The sequence below is a fragment of the Channa argus genome, chromosome 1 (genome assembly GCF_033026475.1).
Source record: "Channa argus isolate prfri chromosome 1, Channa argus male v1.0, whole genome shotgun sequence".
Classification (NCBI taxonomy): Eukaryota; Metazoa; Chordata; class Actinopteri; order Anabantiformes; family Channidae; genus Channa; species Channa argus.
In genome coordinates, this window is record NC_090197.1 from 13385196 (window position 1) to 13406054 (window position 20859).

A 20859-nucleotide genomic window follows, 5' to 3' on the forward strand; every position below is an offset into this window, starting at 1 on the left:
GGCAGCTTCAGTATCTTTGACTGACATAATTTTCATAAATGTAAAGTGTACGTACTGTGCTTTTTTTAAACTAAATTTGCAAATTCATTGCAAAGTCTGGGAAGCTTCATCACAACATGCACGATTTACTGCATTCCTGTTGGCCGACTTGAAAGACAAAAACACTAAACAGTAAAAATGCAGCTTAATATTATGAAAATGTTGCATCGTATTTTACTTTCCTGAAGCCCAGCACTTCCTGTGACTATTACTTACTGCACTAATTCAGAATCTGCTTCTAACATGCTGATTTAAGTTGAGTTTTGGTGATTTTTAACATGCAACCTATAGTAAAATGAGAAATTCAAAGTGTCAAAGCACACACAGCTTGTTTTGGGAATACAAGAACATTTCTCTATATGTGGTGTTTGACAAAGATTGTTGATACTGTATAAATCCACTTTGGGTCTATTTGTTTATTTTTTTATATAAACTGTAGCACTGTCTCCAAACTCCTAAGTTACAGTGACTGTTTGTTTTTTGTTTGTTTATTTACAGGTATCAGCACATTTAAGATGGCAGCTGTAGAATCTGTGATATTAATGTGGAAAGCTGCAATAACAGATTGCTCCATAAAACAACTTTATTGTGGAGGAAGCAACACAACACTTAGTTCCAAAATCATATTTTTACAGTCTCTTAAAGATCTTCATGCCTACATACAAAAACTCCTTCAGCTAAACTCTTCTTTCATCAGGTCCCAGGCAACAGTATAAAGTGAGCTCTATTGCTGCAAGAACCAAAGAAACCAAAATGTCAGACAATCTTAAACCTGCAAAACTCTTGCAAAATAGCTGTATTTCTTGTAGAGTGTGACCAAGTTTCGTGTGTGTCTCACCTTGCCCTTCTGGTTTTGGACAGGCAGGTAGAGTTTAAACTCTGCTGGGAGCTCGTCTTCAGAGTACAGTCTGTCTGAGAAATACACCCTCCTTATACGACAGTTAGCATGGATCTGTAAAGAAAGCCTAAAGTGAGCATAAACCCCTGAGAAGAAGAGGACAGTGAAGCATCTGAATTTGGAAGCTGCCTCTTAGACTCTCATTTATGTGCAAACCTGACTTTTAGACTTGTTTATGTACTAACCTGCACACGCAGCGTCTCAATGTAATTCGTTCCATAGGCCCTCCTGGTGAAGTCTGACAAGTTGAACTGAATCTGGTTCCAACCATCATCAAGCCTCATTGGCATGGTGCATATGAATGGCTTCACTCGCGTCGTGCTCTGGTAGTTACTTGCCCGAAACCGCCGCCTAACATTTTTATCATCCAACACCTGAAAGTCAAAGAGGGAAGTAGTTTTTGGTTTATTATACACATAAATAAAATTTCACAAGCCATTTCAAAAACATTAGGAGTGCCTTCCTCACCTGGACTTCAAAGGTGAAATACTTCTTGAGGTTCTTAATGATCATCACCAGAAAAGGAAGCTTGATTCCCAGTGTCTTTTTGGGGTCAGCAGGACATGTTATATATGTGGTGCTAAACGGGTAAAGAGGAAATAAGCACATTGAGTTAACGTATATTAAAGATGATAATACAAAAAGCTTGGATGAGTAACCACATAATAATCACCTGACGTTTGTTCCTTCAACCTCCAACACCAATGAATGTATGTCGTTGTCTGTGATTCTCTTGATGTGACCGTTCCTTACCTGTGAAAACATAATTGTTTAAATATACAAAATATTAGGTTACAGAAATTAACATGTTATTTAGCATTTTATTTTAACAGGAGAGGATTGATCCCATTCGTCAAAATGGCAGATGCGTTAAACATCGCAGGTAGCCGCACTTGATACAACATTAGTCAGCTGTGTAAACCAAATTACAACAGAGATTATTGTTTTAATGCAATAAAATTTTACGCTCAAGACAACCAGTTAGCTTTAGCACAACTATCCAAGGACACAAGGTTAGTTCCATAGCATTTATCCAGAACGGCTGCTTACCTTTTTCTCCCATATCTGAAGAGGTTTGCTGCCAATGCTGTATAAAATGGACAAAAATCCGCTTTGAAATGTGTTTTTAAACATCATAAAAATGTTCTTCTATGTTTAACCCACTGCTGTTTTGCACACGTGTGAGTTTAAACTGTTACTAACAAGCTTTACGTTTGTTTACAGATTTTTGTTTACGTTCCCAACGCTACCGCTTCCGCGGCGTTCCGTGGTGTATCATTTACACTGTTCCGCTACCGGAAATTTAAAGAGTTCCACATCAGAACTTACAAATCGATTTTTTGAATCTGTTAAATATATCTGGCGTTAATACCGAACACGCAACTCCTAGAGACTTGTACAAAAGAAAGGGAACGGCGGTCACTTCTTCATTATTTTGGTGTTGCTTGGGAACGGAATCGCTTGGACTTGTTCATACCGGCTGTTAAATGTTGACGTATCTCGTTTGCCGTGACAACGGAAAGTTGGACAAAAATAGCAGTTCATTTAAAATTGAGTTTATTAATTAAAAACTTAATATTATATAGTGTAAATAGTCAAAGAACTCTTATTGATATCATAATTTTGAACGACAATGTTTTCTTTAAAAAAAACTATGCTCACTCTGATTTTCACCCTAATCTGGTGTCAAATAATCGGGATGATTTGAGGTTAGTCAAACAGACCAAGCAATATAACCAAAGGCACATTTAGAAGAGCATGTGGACATATTTTATACCCCGAGTAAGATCGTTAGACACAACCTAATTCTCCAGATAAGTGTAACTATGAAACATTTTCAAATAAATAGGCCTATTTGCTTTTATGGAATAGAAACTACAAAAACTACACAGCATAAATTAGTATAAGTTGCTTCTGCTCAAAATTAATAACTCTGTGAACACATCCCTGCTTGTAGTAAGTAATGGTAATGCAGGGCCAACAGCATGAAATAGAAAGCTGCAGATAAGCAAGAAAGGTACCATTATTATATTTTAGTCATTAGAAAACTCCTCCACTCCCACCGAGAATATTTTCTAATTAATTTTGTAGGCAGTGCATTTCATGTAGTAAGTTGACTTCAAATGTAAAATGGTTGGAGTGCCATTTCCCAAATGTAATAATAATAGCAACTGTCTAGAAATAGATTTCCCCCCAACACAGCCATATTTCTGCTCTCTTTTAGCCACTTAATCCCACAAAGTTGTCCATCCTTCCTCTCTGTCTGTCAGCACTTTAAATAAGCCAGGCTGATGGAAACCTGGTTTCAAAATATTTGAACAAGCTGAGAAACACTTGATCAAATGTTAGCACTTACAATGTACAATGACATCACTAACAGCACAATATAAATCAAAAGTTTCCTCTTTGTTTCTCAAGAAATGACGCTGAGCTAATGTGGGCTTGCTTCTTGCCAAATAGTATACAGTCAAGTAATAGGTTTGCATCTCCTTATGCTGAAATGGAAAAATGAAATAAAACCTACATAATATTTTCAAAATATATTCAATATGTAAAATCAACTGTCCAATCTCTACTATATAAAACACTTTGTATTTGTAAATGGGTAGATTTACAGTGGCGGTCTCAAGCAGTTTGATGATTTCAGCAGTTTTCAGTAGATCACAAAGGTAAATTTGTAAACCTTCATAAACCTGGAGAGGGATATAAAGACTAGAAATAGTAGTACAAAATGTGAAGACATAATCCATAAATAGTAGAAACATGGACATATTAAGTATTTTCCAAGAAGTGGAAGACTGAAAGAGGTGTAAGGAAACTTCCTCGAGAGCTATGAATCATTAGTTGGATAAATGAGTTTAGAAACAAGGTTATGTGGTCTGATGAGACCGAAGGTTATTATTTAGTCACGATACACACAGATATGTGTGGCAAGAAAATAACAAGAACACTATTCCCACAGTCACACAGTGATGGAGGCTTGCTGATACTTAGGGTGTTTATGTCAGCATTAGGCACTGTAGCTCTGCATAAGAAGAAGAATGAGTGCAGTCTAATATCTGAAGACTATCTGAAGCAAAACCTCCTCCTACCATAAGTCAAAAAAGCTAAAAATGAGGCAGTGGATACTTCAGCAAGACAAAGCACAAAGCAAAGTCAATTCAGAAATTATTTATAAAGTAAAAGGGGAGTGTTTTACCATAAGATGAGTGTTTACATAATCATGAGGATAAATTGAAGAAGGCTTTACATGGCAGACAACCAAACAATCTGGTAGACTTGGACCAATTATGCCATAAAGAATGGACTGAAATGACACACGAAAGGAAACAAATGCTGCTCCAAGAGTAGCCAGAGAGGGTGGAGGAAGGTGTAAAGGAAAAGGCAGGGAAAAAAATGTATTAGAGAATGTTTCAGTAAAGGGGGGATGCAAACTTTTGCAGCCATATAATTACTATAGTCTTCTTCACTCTCTCACCATTTGTGGTAATTCTGATGATGAAAGAACATTTTTACCAGCTAGGTTGATGAAAAAAATTCTTTGTTCCACTCCTTTTTTGCCATTTCAAAGTAAGGGGGTGCAAAGTTTGGCACTCAACTGTTTCTGTATTAAATTAATGTAAAATGTGTGCCTTTATTTTTCTATCTCATTTTCCATATGTGCTTTTTGCTCTCTCTCAATTCCTAGAACTGTGTGTACGTGTGTTTCTGATGGTCACAGGCTGACAGCTTAGTAGAAATGTGTACAGAAATAGTTTATGATTATTTGTCTGTTTCTCACCATTATACCCCCCCCCCCCCCCCCCCCTCACTAATTGAATCAAGTATTTACCCTAACGACAAACAGAGGTGGAAAAAAATTTTTCCCTCAAACTCTTCTAGTTTTGGACCACCCCAGAGACAGCTTTAAATAAACTTTACTGAAAGCCCACTTGAGTGAAATTGTCTATCCCGGCCTCTTTTCAGTGTTTCTGTGGGGGAACATCCGCAAACTCTTAACTTTTTCACATTGTTCCCTGTGAATTCCTGTCTTTTGTGCACTTGTGTGATTTTTTTTAGATCCTTGTATCCCTTATCTTAATGTCTATTCAAATGTTTCAGACTTTTGTCTTTGACTGGCTGTTAGTATTTTGATACTAAGGAGCCTTTTAGACTCAACATTCCCATGCTCCATCATTGCCGGTTTGATTGCCATTGCATTCTGTTCTGTGTTTTTTGTACATCGACCCTTTCTTCATTTCCAAATGGCTATTTCAAACAATCAAAGAGAGACTAAGAGGGGGGAGTGTGATGAGGAGGAGATTCAGCTGTAGAAATCTTCTTTCTGCTGGAGGAATGATCCCACTCAGAGAGCTTTGCATCTCATCTCTCTACTAATTATTTTCTGTCTCCGGCACAAAAAAGAGAAGAAGAAGACTCAAATCAGCTGTGTAACTTTAATGTAAGGAGCTCAAACATACATTAACTCTGCGTGGATCTATTGTGCGAGGATTCCACTCCTTTACTCTGCCAACCTGGTAAGTTTCTGAATCAGTTATCAAGCTGAGCTCACCCTTACTGAGCTTTTTCTGTTGTGGCGACTAGATGCTTAGTCCCTAAGCATCATTATGTGATAACAGAATGTCTTATTTATTTATCATTACAGAAAGGGAACTTCGTTAGTCTTTCAGATCGTATTGGGGTCTACATTTTATCACCAATTATTTATTCTTAATTATTTTGGGACATGCAAATGTTGCACATCAGACATCAGTGTACAGATATTTAAACCCAGGCCCTCAGCCATGTTTTATTCAACTGTCTGTGTGATGATAAAGAGTGGAAAGACCTTCCTCACCAGGTCGTGTTAAGAGATGAGGGCCCATCCGTCTCTGGCATTTATAAAGAAGGAGGACGTTTTTTGCAAAAAAACAGTGAAGCTGTCAAATTCTACTTTTAAAAACTAGATCCTAGCCTGGTTTTCACAAGAACCAACATACTAGACTTCAGACTGGTGTCTAGCACAGAGAATTTCCATTTGTTTCTTTCAAATATTTGTGTTTAAACTATTTTGATTTATTTCTTTAGCATCAATAGTAAAGTGGCAGCTCCTGAGGTTGCACGTCAACAGGTCCCTCTCCATGAGAACTGTCAAACTCCTTCTGCTTATTTAAACAATGTGAGCAGTAAAACTTAGGGGGGAAACTAGTATGTATGTCTCATCTGGAGTAGCAGTGTTCTCCCAACTACTGTATTTGGCCACTGTATTTTTAAAGCTACGTGATGAAATATGCTAAAACATTGCAACACAGCTCACATTCTCCAGAGCTATTTAAACATACTGATCTAACTAGCTTGTATAGCTGTACTCCTCTGAAAACCTTGTAATTGTACAGTGTCTGCATGTTGAGTATCTTTAAGTGCCCCCTTTAAACAGGATGTGTTAAATTTATGGGACTCCTTTAAGACAAACGCATATTTCACATTAACACGTGTCAGCGGTGCGGTACGTAGCTGCACACACTGACATGTTTCATATTAATACTGTATGCTGTGTTTAAAGTAAAACACAAGGTCATGTACTTGACTTTGTTGAAAATGTCACATCCTTTTAGAGAGAGCATGAAGATGGATTCAGTCAGCTCTACAGCACGAGTGGACGTTGTTTATAAAATGAGGATTTTTAAAGTCTCTCTCTGGATTAACTTCTGGAGATGTTGACCACTTCTCATCCCTATGGGTCATTACTCTTTAAGTTTTTGTGTGCGTGTGTCTGCTCACTAAGCTTTCAGAATTTAGTTATTCTAAGGAAATTACTTGAAATTACTTTAAATTTGAGCTGTTTATGTTTATTTACAATTCTTCTTTTTTTTTTTCCAAGGTAAAGTCTCCAACAAACATTTTTTTGGTGCACAGCTGAAGCCTGAATATTGTGGAATTCATCAGCAAAAATGGTTCACAGTTATCAGCACCCAGTTACAGAGAATTCCTATGGAAGTTCAGTATTCATGTAAATTATTGTTCAATCTATCATTGGAATCCACAGTCTGTATCAGGCCATGTCATTATAAACCTGCTGGGCCTGCATTCTTTAACTCTAACATACAAAACCTTTAAACTGTAATATACCAACGGCTTTTATTTCCCACCCTCATCCAAACAAACCTCTCATTATATCTACATCTGCTTATGCCAAGCCTGGCAGTTTCATCCAAATGCCACAGCCCACTCAGTAGTCCAGCCATTGTCTCGATTCATCCAACTAGTCAGTGGGGCTAGCAACAGTTTACCACAAATAAAAAAATGTAATGCTTGTTTTCTCTTCTGTCTTTATGATTTGCCTTCTACCATTGCACAGAACCCAGCCTACTATTCATTCATCCTTTACAACCAATGGAGAGTCTGTCTACCAACCTCAGCTCCACAGCGGAGCCCATCCTCACTCCAGATCCCACTCAGCGGTGGTGTGCACCATACCTAGCCCACCTGGATGTGCAGCTGTACCAAGACTTCTATGCCGTGTGGGTCTCTCTAATGGTAAGGTGGAATAAGAATGTTAGCCATTGCATTCATTTAAGTAAGCTTTAAAAACTGTTACTGTGGCTCTTTTAAATGATGCACTTTACTCTTGCACAGGATTATGGAGTGTATCTGCCAATTCACAAGCTACATAAGGCAAAATGGACACATACAAGAAATTTGTTAGATTCCATAGGGGAATATTTTTCAGTATAATTGTTTAAAGTTCTTTGAGCCAGGACACAGAAAATGTGTTTGGTAAATGACCTAAACTCTCCTGCTCTTGTGAGGAAAGGAACCTTGTACAACTCACCTGCTTGTGCACTGCTGTTAAACCAAAGTGACTAACATGCCTTTCCCCCCTGCTTGCAGGTGTGTAACTGTCTGATGCTGGTGGTTGGTGTAGTCCTCAACAGTCTGGCTCTCTACGTCTTCTGCGGGGCCTCCACTCACTCCTCGGCCTCTGTAGTTTACACCATAAACCTGGCTGTAGCTGACCTGCTGGTGGCGCTGTCGCTGTCTGCTCGCATCGCCCTGTACCACAGCGGAGGGAGCTGCGTGGCCTGCTCCTACGTTCACAACTTCAGCTACTTTGTCAACATGTACTGTAGTATTCTGTTTCTGACCAGGTGCGTGGGTCGACCCATCATTCCCCATTTGCAATATAATAAATGAACATTATGTGTATATGCAGTTTCCCCCCCTTTTTTTCCTCTCAGTATCTGTATAGATCGCTACCTCGCTGTCGTCCACATGTCCAGTACTCTCCATCGATGCAGGACCACTGGAGCAGCCAGGTGTGTCAGTGCCACAGTGTGGTTCATTGCAGTTGTGGTTACCTACTCTTTCCAGGTGAACATATATGTACGCAAGCACGTCACTTTATTTCAAATGTGAGATTTTTTTTTTCTCCCTACTGGCAACATTTTTCATCAATGAAGAGAAACTTTAGTAGCTGCATCATATTAAAGGATTTAATCCTAGTGTGTGGTCCAGATCTCATCCCACCAGAATCTGCCTCAGTCTACTGGACCTAGAGGAGCAGGTTTGAGCTAGAGGGTTGATCAACTTGCCATGTCACAAACAGGAGAATGTGGTTCTGAGGAAAATATCTTTATACCATAAAGTACAAGGTTTTATTGTACAGGCTACAGGCTCTAGGTTCCAATCAAAAAAGAAAACCAAACCTCAAAAGATCTGAGACCGTTACCAACCAACACTTGACTAAACATCTCTAAAATAAGACAAATATCACAAGAACAAGCTGGTATGATAGGAAACCACTCATCTCTCCCTTACCCTGCTCCTCTCGTCTTCTTTTCAGACCACAGCATTGGAGTTCAGCTCCCCCTGTGTCCTCCTCCCTGCGTTCTTCTACCTCACTATCCTGGAGTTCCTCCTCCCTCTTCTCGTTGTGGTGGGTTTCACCCTCCGTGTCGCCTGTTTTCTCTCCTCCGGCCCTGGACTGATGCCTCAACAGAGCAGGGCAAGGAGGGCTCGTGCCATCAGACTGCTGGCCACTGTCTTGGTGGTCTTTACTGTTTGCTTCACACCTTTTCACATCCGCCAGGTGCTGGTTTACTTCCAGCTCAAAGTCGGAGGGGAGGGCCTCGGTCGAGAGTCATGGCACGTGCTGGCCTATCACGTCACCGTGACCCTGAGCAGCCTCAACAGCTGTTTGGATCCAGTTGTTTACTGCTTTGTGACGGACAGCTTCAAGAGAATGTGGAGGACGAGACACAGGGCAGGGAAGGGAGAGGCTGGACACACGAATGAGGAAGAAGGCGAGAGGAATTCAGGGAATAAATGCTCAGGTACAGCGCTGGCGATAGCTCACCGGGTGGCCACACTCACCCTCACCAGCACAAATGCAAGCAACATGGACCAGTTGGCTTAAATGGATGACCCCACTCCCCCTTACCACTTGTGAATGGAACAGTCCAGACTTACAAAGAGTGATGAAAAAACTAACACAGCAAAAGATTCAGAAGCTGGAAAAAACTGAAATTAAAATTGTACAAATTTCCTTTCAAGAAGTTCAAACCAAACACTTAGAACCAAGATGACGTCATGCATGTGTCCATCCGTCCTCATCCCTTCATTGCCTTGTTTGGCTGTGGTCCTGAAGCCTATGAGAACAAATAGTGAACCACTATATATATATATTTTTGTTTGTTTGTTTGTTTGTTTTGTTTTTTGATCAAACATTATTATTATTCTATATAAGTTGTGTACTATCTGTGTTTCCATTCCTCTCACCATATTTGACCTGGACAATAGAGCAACAGTGTAGTGCTGTGTAGGTTAACAATACAAACCATTAAAATGCAGAATGACAGAAAGAAAGCGTTAGAGATCAACCAAGTGGAACAAAGTCTTATGTCAACTTACTAGATAGGCCAGATGCAAAACTCTCTTCAGATGTCTAAACACCTGGACCAGTCTTTTAACTACACAGCACAGCTCTCTTTAATGTCTTTGTTTAATATTTTACTAGTGTCTGAATGTAGCACTGTCTATCAGCTCTGGACAGTAAAACTGCAGCAGTAAAACACGGACTTTAAAGGAAATATTAAAAACAAATAAAAACATTTCTATCTATCCACCTGTCTATAAACTTATAATAGAAGTTTCTGCAACTGCTGTATTACTGCTTATATTTTTAGGATCCAAGCCTGTAAAAAAATAATCTAATCTACTGTACTGAGAAAGCTTGGTTTGCTCCACCAGAGGACAGTGTCTTACCACTTTGTATCATACCTATGTACTGTACAATTATTTACAATGAGCTGCAGCAGTACAATTACTGTAGATCAGTAAATTGCTTAGACACATAATGAAAACATGAACCTGTATAATCTCCCTATGTGATGATGTAAACGAGAAAATAAACCATTCAGAGTCTGGGAACTGAATACTGCAATGTGCTACTGCACATATTCCACAATGACGCTGGACAATCTTTTTTTTTAAAAAAAGTTGTCTTTTGATAATAGGCACATTTCTTTTATACTTAAAGAAAGTATGGAAAATTACAAAACACAGTATTACTATATGTTTTTATGGGTTTTTTAGGGTGATAAACTACACAATTGTTTCTGCAAAAATAAGACAGAATATACAGCATATATAATCGTTTTCTACTCCAAACAATTATTATTAATTAATATGAAATAATTTCCTCACAAAATAACACACCAAGTACTGTAAACAAAATCAAAACGTAGTAAATCTTTTAGAAAGGGCTCACTGTGAATATGTTTTTTTAAAATTATAAATTAGTAAAGAGATATTCAGGTTCAATAAGTTTTAGTGTAAAGTCACTGATATCAGGGATGTGATTCATTAAACTGTTGTATTTCCATTTAATCTCTCCAGTAAAGCAAAAGGTCTTTATAGTTCATGTTATGTTCTGGGCTTGGCAGTTTATACCACACACACACACACACACACACACACACACACACACACACACACCAGCAGGACCTGCTGACACCAGTCTGGGTTAGAAACACACCCGCAAGTTTCAGGTTCCTTCTCCAGTTTCTCTGTATGGAAAGAGAGAAGAGCTGTAACCCTGTGTATGCAAGAAAGAAATTTGAGTCTGCAGGAACAAAGCTTTCTGATCTTCCTCTCTTTTCTACATGGGACCACACAGAATCATGGGAAACCAGTCCGTCACTTTGAAGAAGCTGAGTTAGGATGTTTTTTGCAGAAAAAAAGAAGTCCTGAAACTGCAGACCAGCATGTTACTTCACCATTGGTCACAAGGATGATATGTTTCTCTTTAGAAAGGAATTTTAAAGTTCATAACAAACATAAGCTTAACCTCATAAGTGCTGGAAGTTCACAGCAAGCTGTTGGTTATGTGTTTTCTGACTACACGTTTATGTGACCAACGCCAGTTAATAATCATAAAATCAATAGGAAATATTAATTAAAAATAAATATTTTTTTGTCCTGGAATTATAAAAAAAATAAATAAAATAAAATCACACGACTCATAATTTCAATATTTTATTACCATACCTTTCAGATCTATCAGTTTCCAAAGTAACATATGTCATTATCTGAATTTTTAAAAAAAAGCATCAATATGAATAAACATTGATTTGTAAAGTATTATTATTATGAAAGTATTATTTTGTGGTTAGTCTTCAAACCAATTAAAACATTTTTTCCTGGATATAAATGATTATTTAGAGCATTTTAAAGAAGTCTAGAAGGACTATATAATGTCATTGTAAATTATGTGAAGTTTGTGAGCACGATTTAAGTTTTCTGTACCCTAACCGAATTTGAGCTGGTTCCTTTTTCTTTTTCAATATTTTCTCTGACATTGTGACCTTTGATTAACACTGTTAAATAATGAAAGGAGGCGTTGTTGGTTTACGTCTGAATTGATTTTAAAGGTGCGTTCCATACAGTGTTCTTCCAGAGTCCTACATATGAAGGCTCAAGCATATTTACAGAACATAGAGATATATAGATATATACACAGTCTTTATATAGAAAACAAAACTACTAATAAAAATAATCATCTTTTTTTATAGCAGCAAAAAAGAGAAGAAAGTAAATATGTATATTTACATCATTTTCAAAAACAAGGCATAATATATATATAGTACACTGCGCATACTTGCTTTCCCATTCTTTAATTATTCTTGATTTAATCTCTGTAAAGATTAAAGTATATAGGCATTTCTCTCCTTCGTCCTTAACACAGTTTACTAGAGGCAGAGCCACACACATGCGCACACATCCCCGAGTTTGGCCTAGTTGGACAAACTGCACAGGCCTCACTGACAGCTGCTGAAGGGTAAAAACAGCCTCACCACATTCATACAATCATCAGGATGGTGGAGCCAACATGGCTGCCACTGAAGACCTGCAAAGACCAAACTGTTGTGTGTGACTCTGCCTAAAACGCAAAAGAACCGGTACACCAAAAAACAAAAAATAAGAGACATTTTCTACTTGTGTTGCACCAGAACAGAGACTCATAAATAACCTCTGGTATTGCAGCCATCGATTCCAGAGTTAAGTGTAAACCTGGTGATTGCAAGGAACAAAGAGCAACAATACAAACACTGAGATGACATTTGTAACACACTCTTGCCTTTTGCTTTCATGTGAGCAGCTGTGATACGACTACTCACACACATATACACACATACACACACACGCTCACAGTCCAGTCTGTCACTTAATCTCCAGTAACAGAAAATAGAATAGCTTTAATTTACTCTTTTGGAAACTAAGTGAAATGGGGTCTTTATAGACAAGAAAGTTCAAAAAATAAATACAGTTGTTTTTTCTTTGCAACACAATTCTGTTTTTTGTCTTTTTATGTTTTTAACTTATGTGCAAGTTCTGTGCAATGTCAGACCTTCCCTGGCTTCTCCAACATCATAACAAACTTGATTTCAGCTGAAACATTCATTGACTTTTTTCTTAAATCACAAGATGGAGTCAAAAGAAGAAAAAAAAACAACTCAATCTCCCAGCAGGCTGAGCGAGCTGCTGTGCTGTCTGAACATTCAGTTTACAGTAAAAAGGCCTGGAACATTAACAACAAAAGAAAAACCTCCAAAATCAAAAGAATTTCCACTGCATTGGAACTGAAACACACAAGTTGCACTTCAAGTATTTACGGCTTGGAGTTTCTTGCCTATGCTTTTAAGAAGGAGTGTAAATGTAAAAAGTAACACTTGATAAGAGTGTACTGACCCAGACAGTGCACAGTGCTGCAGCTTAGAGTAACTTTTTTTTTAAACAAATGTAACTTCAAAACAGAAAGACACAAACATCCAGCCATGCATTAGACAACACATCTAACCTATTAGGACAATAAAGAAAAGAGCTTTTGTGATTTGTACAGAGTCATACTTTGGTGTTCCACACATGCATATTGCTGTTGTTGCATGCAAAGCTCCCAAACCCAAAGTTTGTATTTTAACCTTCTGCGCATCTTTAAACTAAAGTTATGGGTCCTTTTTAATCCAAAACATTGTATTGCCCTAATGGTTACAGAACTACTTTTCTTTTGCCATCACCCTGTCCCTGCATTTATGGCCCCAGCACTATAGCCAGGGCGGATCGATACCCAGGGAATAATAATAATAATAATAATAATAATAATAATAATAATAATATTTTCTTAGCTCTGGGTCTGACTTAATGTACCTCAAATTATGAGAGGACTTAGTTAAAACAGGGTTAAACCCTGCAACACCCATGAATTCTCTTCTAAAACCAAACTATTTTAAATTCGGTTTCTGCACTAAATGCTTTATTATGCACTCAAACCAAATGTCTTTCCATTAGCAGATGAACCCACTGCAATTTACATATCGATTCCTTTCAATTTGGAAATTTTAGCTGAAAGGAAAACAAATCCACACATTTTCCACCCCGAAAGGTAAAAAAAAAAACACCTAGAACAAACAACCCTGCTCTGCCTGCACAAACCCCAAAGGCTTTTTCCCCCCCAACTGATTACCAGAGGCTGGTATTGCAACAAAATTTCAGATTTATTAGAAAACAAACAAAACAATAGACTCTTTCATTATTACTTTCTAACTTCAAGTTCTTGTTTTTTCAGCTAAGGAACACTTCAGATTATTAAACCTCATCAGTCTACACGCAATATCAATAAGTAATATTTATGAATAACTTTTATACAACTTGCATGTTTGCCCCCAGTGTTTAGTCAAATATATCTGTGTTGAGCCTTATCATTGTCTACAAATGTTAACAGAGTTGATGTAACAGTAAATGCAGCAGCTTTACCTCCTCATCTACTGCTACTTGCCCTGATAAAACAGCAGATGCATCCATTTTGCAAATGCCATTTTACTTTTGAAACTTTAATTTTGCTGATTTTCTGCAAGGCAAAGTCAGATTTTACCATAAAGTGAGGTTGACACTTTCAAAACCATTTCTTCACCAAATTAAAATATGTGTTTGTCGATTTTGAACAAATCCAGGTCAGGATTCTATTCAGCATTTCTAAATTTGTGGCAAATCTTGCTTAAGGTCAACATTTAAAGCAAGTCTTCATCTTTTGGGGAAATATGCTTGTTTTCTTGACTAGAGTTAGATGAGAGAAGATTGACATTACTTTTGCCTGTGTAATAAATATGTCAGTAATAAATAGGCTGGCTGGCCTTGTGTAGCACAATAAAGTTAGAAAAATGTGCCTACCAGCACTTCTAATTTAGAACCTTTAAAGGTCACAAATTAACATCACGGTTATTGGTTATATGGTGAGAAATAAGATACTGGAAGGGGGATTTTATTGCTTTTGTACAGAGCCAGGCTAATAGTTTCCTCTGTTACCAGTCTTTACCAATGCTAAGCTAACTGTCTTTTTGCAGGACTTTCATATTAAGCACACAGGCACAAGAGTAATCCTTTCATTTAACTCTCCACAATGTGAATGAGTATTTTCCCCAAAATTACTTCTGAATATATTATTTTTAACATTACTATTATTATATAAATTAAACATTTCCAAAATCCTTCTTTTATGCTGCTCCTCATCAGTCTCTGCTCTTCTTTAAGTTAATCCATTGCAACACACACATAAGTAATTAGCATCTGAAATACTCTTCTCTGCTTCTTTCTACTGATCATATTTGCTCCATTGAGGTGGCACGTACATGCCTATAACAGGATCATGGTCTAACAACAATCCTGAACACTACAGCGATTCATTTAGTCTCTCTTTAATTACAAACATTAAGACCTTTCAAAATACCCAGGATCCACTGTAATGTTCCAGGTTCTGTTCGTTACTGGCCCAGTTACTAAATCCACCTCGAGTGTCATGAAGCTCCACCCTAGAAGCCTCAAAGACATTTTCCAACTCTAACTCTATAACGGTTTGTTTTTAACAATGGCTCAGCTAAGAGCATTTAAAAAATAAACATGTTCTTCTACCATGCAGCATGAAGGTTAGTCTGATTGTTTAAAAGAAAAATTCATAATGATTCAAAATCTTGAACAATGTTTGCGAGTGTAATGCCCTGTATAATGCAAGTAAAAAAAAATAAAAGAAAAAAATAAATCTTTCTTGGAATTTTACTCAAACATTTGTATTGTTAAATAAACAAGCAACTTCATACTCATACTCTACACTCTAGAGCACAGCCTCTTAAGTGAAAGCTAAATGAAAAATTTTAACCATGTGAAAGAAGGAACACTCGCAATTAACTTAACGGTTTACAATCAACAATTTCCTGCAGGAACCAGGTTTCATTTTAGAAATGCAATTTCCAAGAGTCTTAAAGCTACTGTCGCAGAGTGATCTAAAAGTCCCACGGAGCCCACTGTGTTGTCGGGTTTGTTTTGGTGAAAACTGTGCCTCCACTGGAGACGCCAAGTCAGCAGGCTTATACACGCACTCATCGATCAGCATCTAAATTAATTCTGCAGTGAGGAAGAACAACGGTTTTCTTAAGAATTGCAGCTTTAAGGACTAATGTTCATGAACAAAGGTAATTTTTATGTGTTAATTCGATTTAGATGGAGGTGTGTGTGTGTGTTTGTGTGTGTGCGCGTGCGTGTGTGTCCCCTGAAGTTTCCTGTACAGGCAGCTGCTCAGTAGCAGCTCCTACAGGCCCTGAGAGACGTAGACAACCTCTCCTTAAAAACAATGTCCTGTGAATGACTACTTCTGGACAACCCTGACAGATCAGCCAAATGTCTGTGACGGCAAATGGAATTTAAGTAAGGGCTGAAATCATCATTGGGACCAGAATGCTTTCTGTAGTTGGTCTGGTGTGACACTGGTCCCACGTCCGATTGGGTTGTTTTCTGCAGCAAATCAAGATGGACCAAATCAAAAAAAGCCAGTCAAGGTTTTAGGACACAGAGAGAGTCCACTACCTGCTCTCTTCTAATTGTCCATAAACTTCAGCATCATGTGGATGGTGGCACATTTTTTAAAACAGCGTTGATAAACAGTGAATTTAAGAGAGATTACAGTAACTGTTGACCCTGACCATCCAATCACAGAGCAGACTCATTCTCCATGTGACAGGAAGTGGTGGTGGTGGTGGAAGTGGTGGTGGTGGTTGTGGCCTTGCCCTCTTTGTTGAGTTTCAGGAAGCTGGGTTTATCTATTACCACAGTAACAGCCACTTCAGTGCTGATGGGATTTTCCAAAATCGTCAAGGCCTGTTTCTCCGAAGCTTTGGCTGACTCCCCCTCACTGTAAATAAGAATTAAAATCATACATGTTAAGGCTGCATTTGTGGCTCGAATGAAGTTCAACAGGCTGATTCCCAAGAGCAGACAGCAGTTCAATTAGATAAACAGAAACACTAAAAACAGTGGCAGATGTGGTTACCTTTGGACAGAGCCGGTCTTGCTTTGTCCCCTTGTTTCCTGTCTTTATTCTAAGCTAAACTAACCAGCTGCTGTCTGCAGCCTCACATTTGGTGTGAAGGTAAAGTAGTATCTTTTCATACACTGTGACTCTCAACAATAATGCAAATGACTAAGGTGGTTTTCTCACCTGTTGTTTGGAGCTGGATAAATGACCAGGAAGCAGGCGGTGAAGAATCCAAGGAGGGAGCCCCCAGAGGCCACCATGGGAATGACTCGCACAGTGCCAACAGCTTTCACCACTGACCCCAAGGCCAAGGCTACCAAGATTTGACTGATGTACACCTGCAATATTTATTAAGTATATATTGAAACAATTCCTCAGTTCAGTGTGGCATTTACAGTATATTGGGCAGAATTCAATTTTTAAGTATCATAAATAAGTGTAAACACCCACTTGACAGGATAAAATAGCACAGTCAATGCCAAACCCTCTTCGGGAGTTTCCAGGACTGTGCTGGATGTACTGCAGGGGGCAAGGGACATTAAAGTCATTCACCTTTTCTGTTTTCAAAGAGTTTATAAAGCTACATGATCAAAAAATGCTGTGAATTTACAAGATGGCGCAACAACTGTGACTAAATCTGAAGTTTTTGTTTTTAACATTTTAAACATTCACAAAAAGACAAACCAGCAAGACACAAGAAGAAAGAAAAGTTATGGATTATTACTGCAAATTTTTACCTCTTTCATTTCGTGATACTGTCCTAGCAGAGCATAAGGACAGTAGGAGATACTCATGGAGATGATGCCCATAGTGCTGATCATCACCATGGCAACATACACATTAGGAAACATTGCCATGACAGCGGTTCCTATGGAGAAGAAAAATTACACAGCTGCCTGGTAAATGTTCAAATTAAATGTGTGTACTAATAATTCTGTACTGTAGTTCATACCTATGGCAAATCCAAGGGTCCCCAAGATGTAGATGACTCTAATGCTCAGGTCAAAGTTGTCAAGGTACTTCTGAAGAAGAGCTAAACAAAAATAAAAAACAAATAAATCAAATTAACTGATTGTTTAGTCCACAGTTTAATGTCATCCATCCAAAAGTACAGTTAACAGCATGTAAACATCCATAGAGCTTTTTTCATTGTGCAAAATGTCAATAGGATGTGTGAAATGCTTGAGTGTTGTTACCAGAGCAAGTAGCAGCAGTCATAGCATATATACCCAGTCCCCAACATCCCATCTGAACCCCTTTGTGATAGTTGTACAGTGAAGTAGTGTTCGCAGGGGACTAAGAGAGAAAAAACAAACACACACATTTTCTGACTGAGCTGTGGGGTAGCCAAACATTTTTTGAGGTTCAACTGTGAAAACACACGGCTTACAGATGTGGATTTTTTGAAGCAGACAAACAAATTGAGAAAAAGGATTAAAAGAAAAACAAAAACAAATTACACTCCAGACGTTACCTTCAATGTTACATGGCAATGTAAAATATATCATGACATGACCTCTCATAATTTAGTTACATTTATGATGGCAATCTTTCCAAATTATAAATATTTCATCCCTTCTGTCCTGATTTGGTCATATTAGTACTAGCAGGCCGTTGTGGCAATGCAGAAAAAAATACTCAAAGTAATGCTTTGTTTGTGAGCGTGTACTGCTGCTGGTGCTCGTACAGTAGGATCTCCTTGGTAGATGACTTGTCCCATAAAGTCAGTGAAGAAGACGGCTTCAGCGATGATGGAGAACCAGGTGAGGAGGTGACAGGCGCACAGCCGCAAAAGCTCCGGAGGCATTTTTAGCATAGAGAGCCACAGCAGACGCACAGTGGTTTCAACCTAAGGACAGGATGAGATAAGAATTAAACACCAGAAACACATGCTTATCATGGCTTGAATCCCTAGTACATCAATCTATTAATTTCTCCACCAACTACTTACCTCGCCTTCTTCGCTTTCTGTGTCTCCACTGGAAGAGTTTGTGTTCCCGCTGCGGTGCCTGTTTCTCTGTTTGTTCCTCCTTCTGTGTCTGGCCTCCACCACGTACAGGTCGTTCATGCTGCGAGATGGCTTGATGAGAAAAGCGGCGTTGGCCCGGCGGTAGCGATAACGGTGGCTCCCCACTCGGCCATAGTAAGAGAAAGTGCAGGATGGCTGGCGGTAAAAGGTGTGACGGTGACGTGACTGCCGCATTGGGGCTCCAGTGCTGGCAGCTGCAATAAGAAACAGACCAGTGTGTTGATTTATCTTCATTTTAACTGGTTCAAAAAAAATAAGTGGTACCATTTTATAAATATTTAATACTTTGTAATTATTTTATTAATTTAGAGTATCATATTTAAAGCAAACCTTTGACCATTCCAGCACGATGAGCCTGTCCTTTAGAGCTTAATTTGTCAGTGCTATTTCTATCAGCATTAGTTATGCCAGCTAACAGCCGCCCGTTTAGTGTGCGTTGCTCATTGAGCTGGTTGTTCAGCAGCGCCTCCTGTCCATCATCATTTTCCATTTCTTGCAAGAAAGCAGAGAGGCGGGAAATTCTGGCGGTGGGACCATGTGTTTGGTGGCTGTTGTTTTGGGGGCGGAGCAGGTCCTGACTTCCTGTGCTGCTGCTACGTCTGATGTTTGCGAGCCGCGTAGGAGCAGCACTGTGATTGGGGTGGAAGGAGGAAGTGTTAGGAGGGGAGCCATGACATGGTGAGAGGCGGTCAGCGAAGATGGATGGCTCTATGTGCCACAGGAACATCGCATCGTGGTCCAGGTGGTCAAGGGTTGCATCTGCCATGGCGAGAACGCTGTCACTTTTACCTAAAGTCACACAAGACAAGGGGGGATCAGTTTATGTTTGAGGACCTCAGAGAACATTATAAAAAAAAAATGTAAAACAAAAATGATTTGAACTTACTTCTCACAAGTTCCACCTCTAGGAAGTCCATATCTCCATGCTCTGACTGGTTATCTTCATAGGGGTCATAGAGGTCATAGCTGTCCATCGTTTCATTCTCCCCAATCATCTCCAGCTTGGGGGCGAGAAGTCCAGCCCTGCCATTGGCAGATGGTTGAGGGTTGGTGGGATCAGGACTCTCCTGCTAAAGGAAAACATTTTTTTCTGATATATTGAAAACCAAGATCTTTTTTTTTTTATTAAACTGATTTACAGCACACACTGTACCTGGTCCAGTCTGTCATGGTGGGGCGAGTACTGCTGCTCCTCGATGCTGAAGAGGTGTAACACCACAGAGAAAGAGAAGAGAACTGCAGCAAAGAAGAACAGGATCTGCTCCCGAGACTTGAAGATACTGCTCAGGAAGGTGTGCGTCCATTCTAAACCTCCAAGAGCGTAGCCAATTGCACCACCAAGACCTGAAATCATCAACACAGCAACAAGTGATTAGACTAGACAAGAAGATGAAAAGCAGAAAGGCATTCAATCTCTTTTTCTTAGTGTGTGTTTGTTTTAGCCATCCAGTTCAGCAAATTCCCTTTTTATTAAATTCTGGGTCATACATTAACCATACCTGCTGAGGCAGCGTGGATGTTAAGCGCCATGTCTTGTTCCTCTGCATCAGCCACATCTAGCAGGTAGGCTCTGATTGGTCCCTCTGTGGCATCCGCACAAAAGTCCAACACCACTACTCCCAGCACAGTAAGAACAATTCCTATTGGCTGTCTCCCCTGCTCATCACCTAGTGACAGACCTGACAGGGAGATACATGGACACGTGTGACAGTTGGTATTAAACAGAAATGTAAAATTAGAACAGTGGAACTGGGTAACAGTCCCCACGTGCCTACAGTGAAACCAATGATGTTTAAGAACCAAACGAGCCGCTGCGTTGGATGGGCGTTTGTTACGGTCACTAAACACGAGTTGTTACAAAGGGAAATTGATCAGGTGAGAGTTCACAAGCAGAGATGGTCTTCATTACCAACACACTTTACATTAGCTACTTCAGCCAAGCTGCACCACCAGGAAAATCTGAGAGCATCAAGCGAATAATATGGAAAAAAAAAAAAGAAACTCTTCACAATTCCATATTTATTATTTCTCATACACACATCTGCCGTACTGCTA

The 20859-nt window shown here is 39.0% G+C and overlaps 3 protein-coding genes across 4 annotated transcripts in view; 1 reads left to right on the top strand and 2 right to left on the bottom strand.

The window, feature by feature from the left end:
* Positions 1 to 602: 602 nt before the first annotated feature.
* Positions 603 to 2232, bottom strand: cfap20 (cilia and flagella associated protein 20). Its single transcript, XM_067499321.1, has 6 exons — positions 1988 to 2232; positions 1611 to 1690; positions 1406 to 1517; positions 1123 to 1311; positions 878 to 991; positions 603 to 769 (listed from the first exon to the last, which is right to left on the bottom strand). The coding sequence occupies exons 1-6, from the start codon at positions 2072 to 2074 to the stop codon at positions 764 to 766; spliced, it is 588 nt and encodes a 195-aa protein (XP_067355422.1). The 5' UTR covers positions 2075 to 2232; the 3' UTR covers positions 603 to 763.
* Positions 2233 to 4921: 2689 nt separating this feature from the next.
* On the top strand, positions 4922 to 10428 carry LOC137124420 (G-protein coupled receptor 20). The gene is made up of 5 exons (XM_067499334.1): positions 4922 to 5454; positions 7275 to 7453; positions 7808 to 8064; positions 8155 to 8287; positions 8760 to 10428. Exons 2-5 carry the CDS (start codon positions 7310 to 7312, stop codon positions 9330 to 9332), a joined length of 1107 nt encoding a protein of 368 aa, XP_067355435.1. The 5' UTR covers positions 4922 to 5454; positions 7275 to 7309; the 3' UTR covers positions 9333 to 10428.
* Positions 10429 to 11439: 1011 nt separating this feature from the next.
* The window catches only part of LOC137124426 (solute carrier family 45 member 4), a 49898-nt gene continuing 40478 nt past the window's right edge, over positions 11440 to 20859 (bottom strand). The window contains exons 5-16 of one of the 2 annotated variants that reach the window (XM_067499359.1): positions 20304 to 20483; positions 19958 to 20148; positions 19691 to 19871; positions 19135 to 19593; positions 18727 to 18998; positions 18463 to 18624; positions 17972 to 18071; positions 17728 to 17808; positions 17513 to 17643; positions 17226 to 17294; positions 16959 to 17113; positions 11440 to 16652 (exon numbers count right to left, since the gene is read on the bottom strand). In XM_067499359.1, coding sequence (XP_067355460.1) covers positions 16451 to 16652; positions 16959 to 17113; positions 17226 to 17294; positions 17513 to 17643; positions 17728 to 17808; positions 17972 to 18071; positions 18463 to 18624; positions 18727 to 18998; positions 19135 to 19593; positions 19691 to 19871; positions 19958 to 20148; positions 20304 to 20483 — 2183 coding nt within the window. In that variant the 3' untranslated portion in view covers positions 11440 to 16450. Of the gene's footprint in view, positions 16653 to 16958; positions 17114 to 17225; positions 17295 to 17512; positions 17644 to 17727; positions 17809 to 17971; positions 18072 to 18462; positions 18625 to 18726; positions 18999 to 19134; positions 19594 to 19690; positions 19875 to 19957; positions 20149 to 20303; positions 20484 to 20859 lie in introns of both variants that reach the window. The other variant, XM_067499348.1, reaches the window with a different exon arrangement.

Coding starts and splice junctions, on each gene's coding strand:
- cfap20 (XM_067499321.1), bottom strand. CDS start 2,074: ATGATGTTTAAAAACACATTTCAAAGCGGATTTTTGTCCATTTTATAC. Junction 1,518..1,610: donor GTTGAAGGAACAAACGTCAG/GTGATTATTATG, acceptor TTACCCGTTTAG/CACCACATATATAACATGTC. Junction 1,312..1,405: donor ATTTCACCTTTGAAGTCCAG/GTGAGGAAGGCA, acceptor TTTGACTTTCAG/GTGTTGGATGATAAAAATGT.
- LOC137124420 (XM_067499334.1), top strand. CDS start 7,310: ATGGAGAGTCTGTCTACCAACCTCAGCTCCACAGCGGAGCCCATCCTC. Junction 8,065..8,154: donor AGTATTCTGTTTCTGACCAG/GTGCGTGGGTCG, acceptor TTTTCCTCTCAG/TATCTGTATAGATCGCTACC. Junction 8,288..8,759: donor TGGTTACCTACTCTTTCCAG/GTGAACATATAT, acceptor TCTTCTTTTCAG/ACCACAGCATTGGAGTTCAG.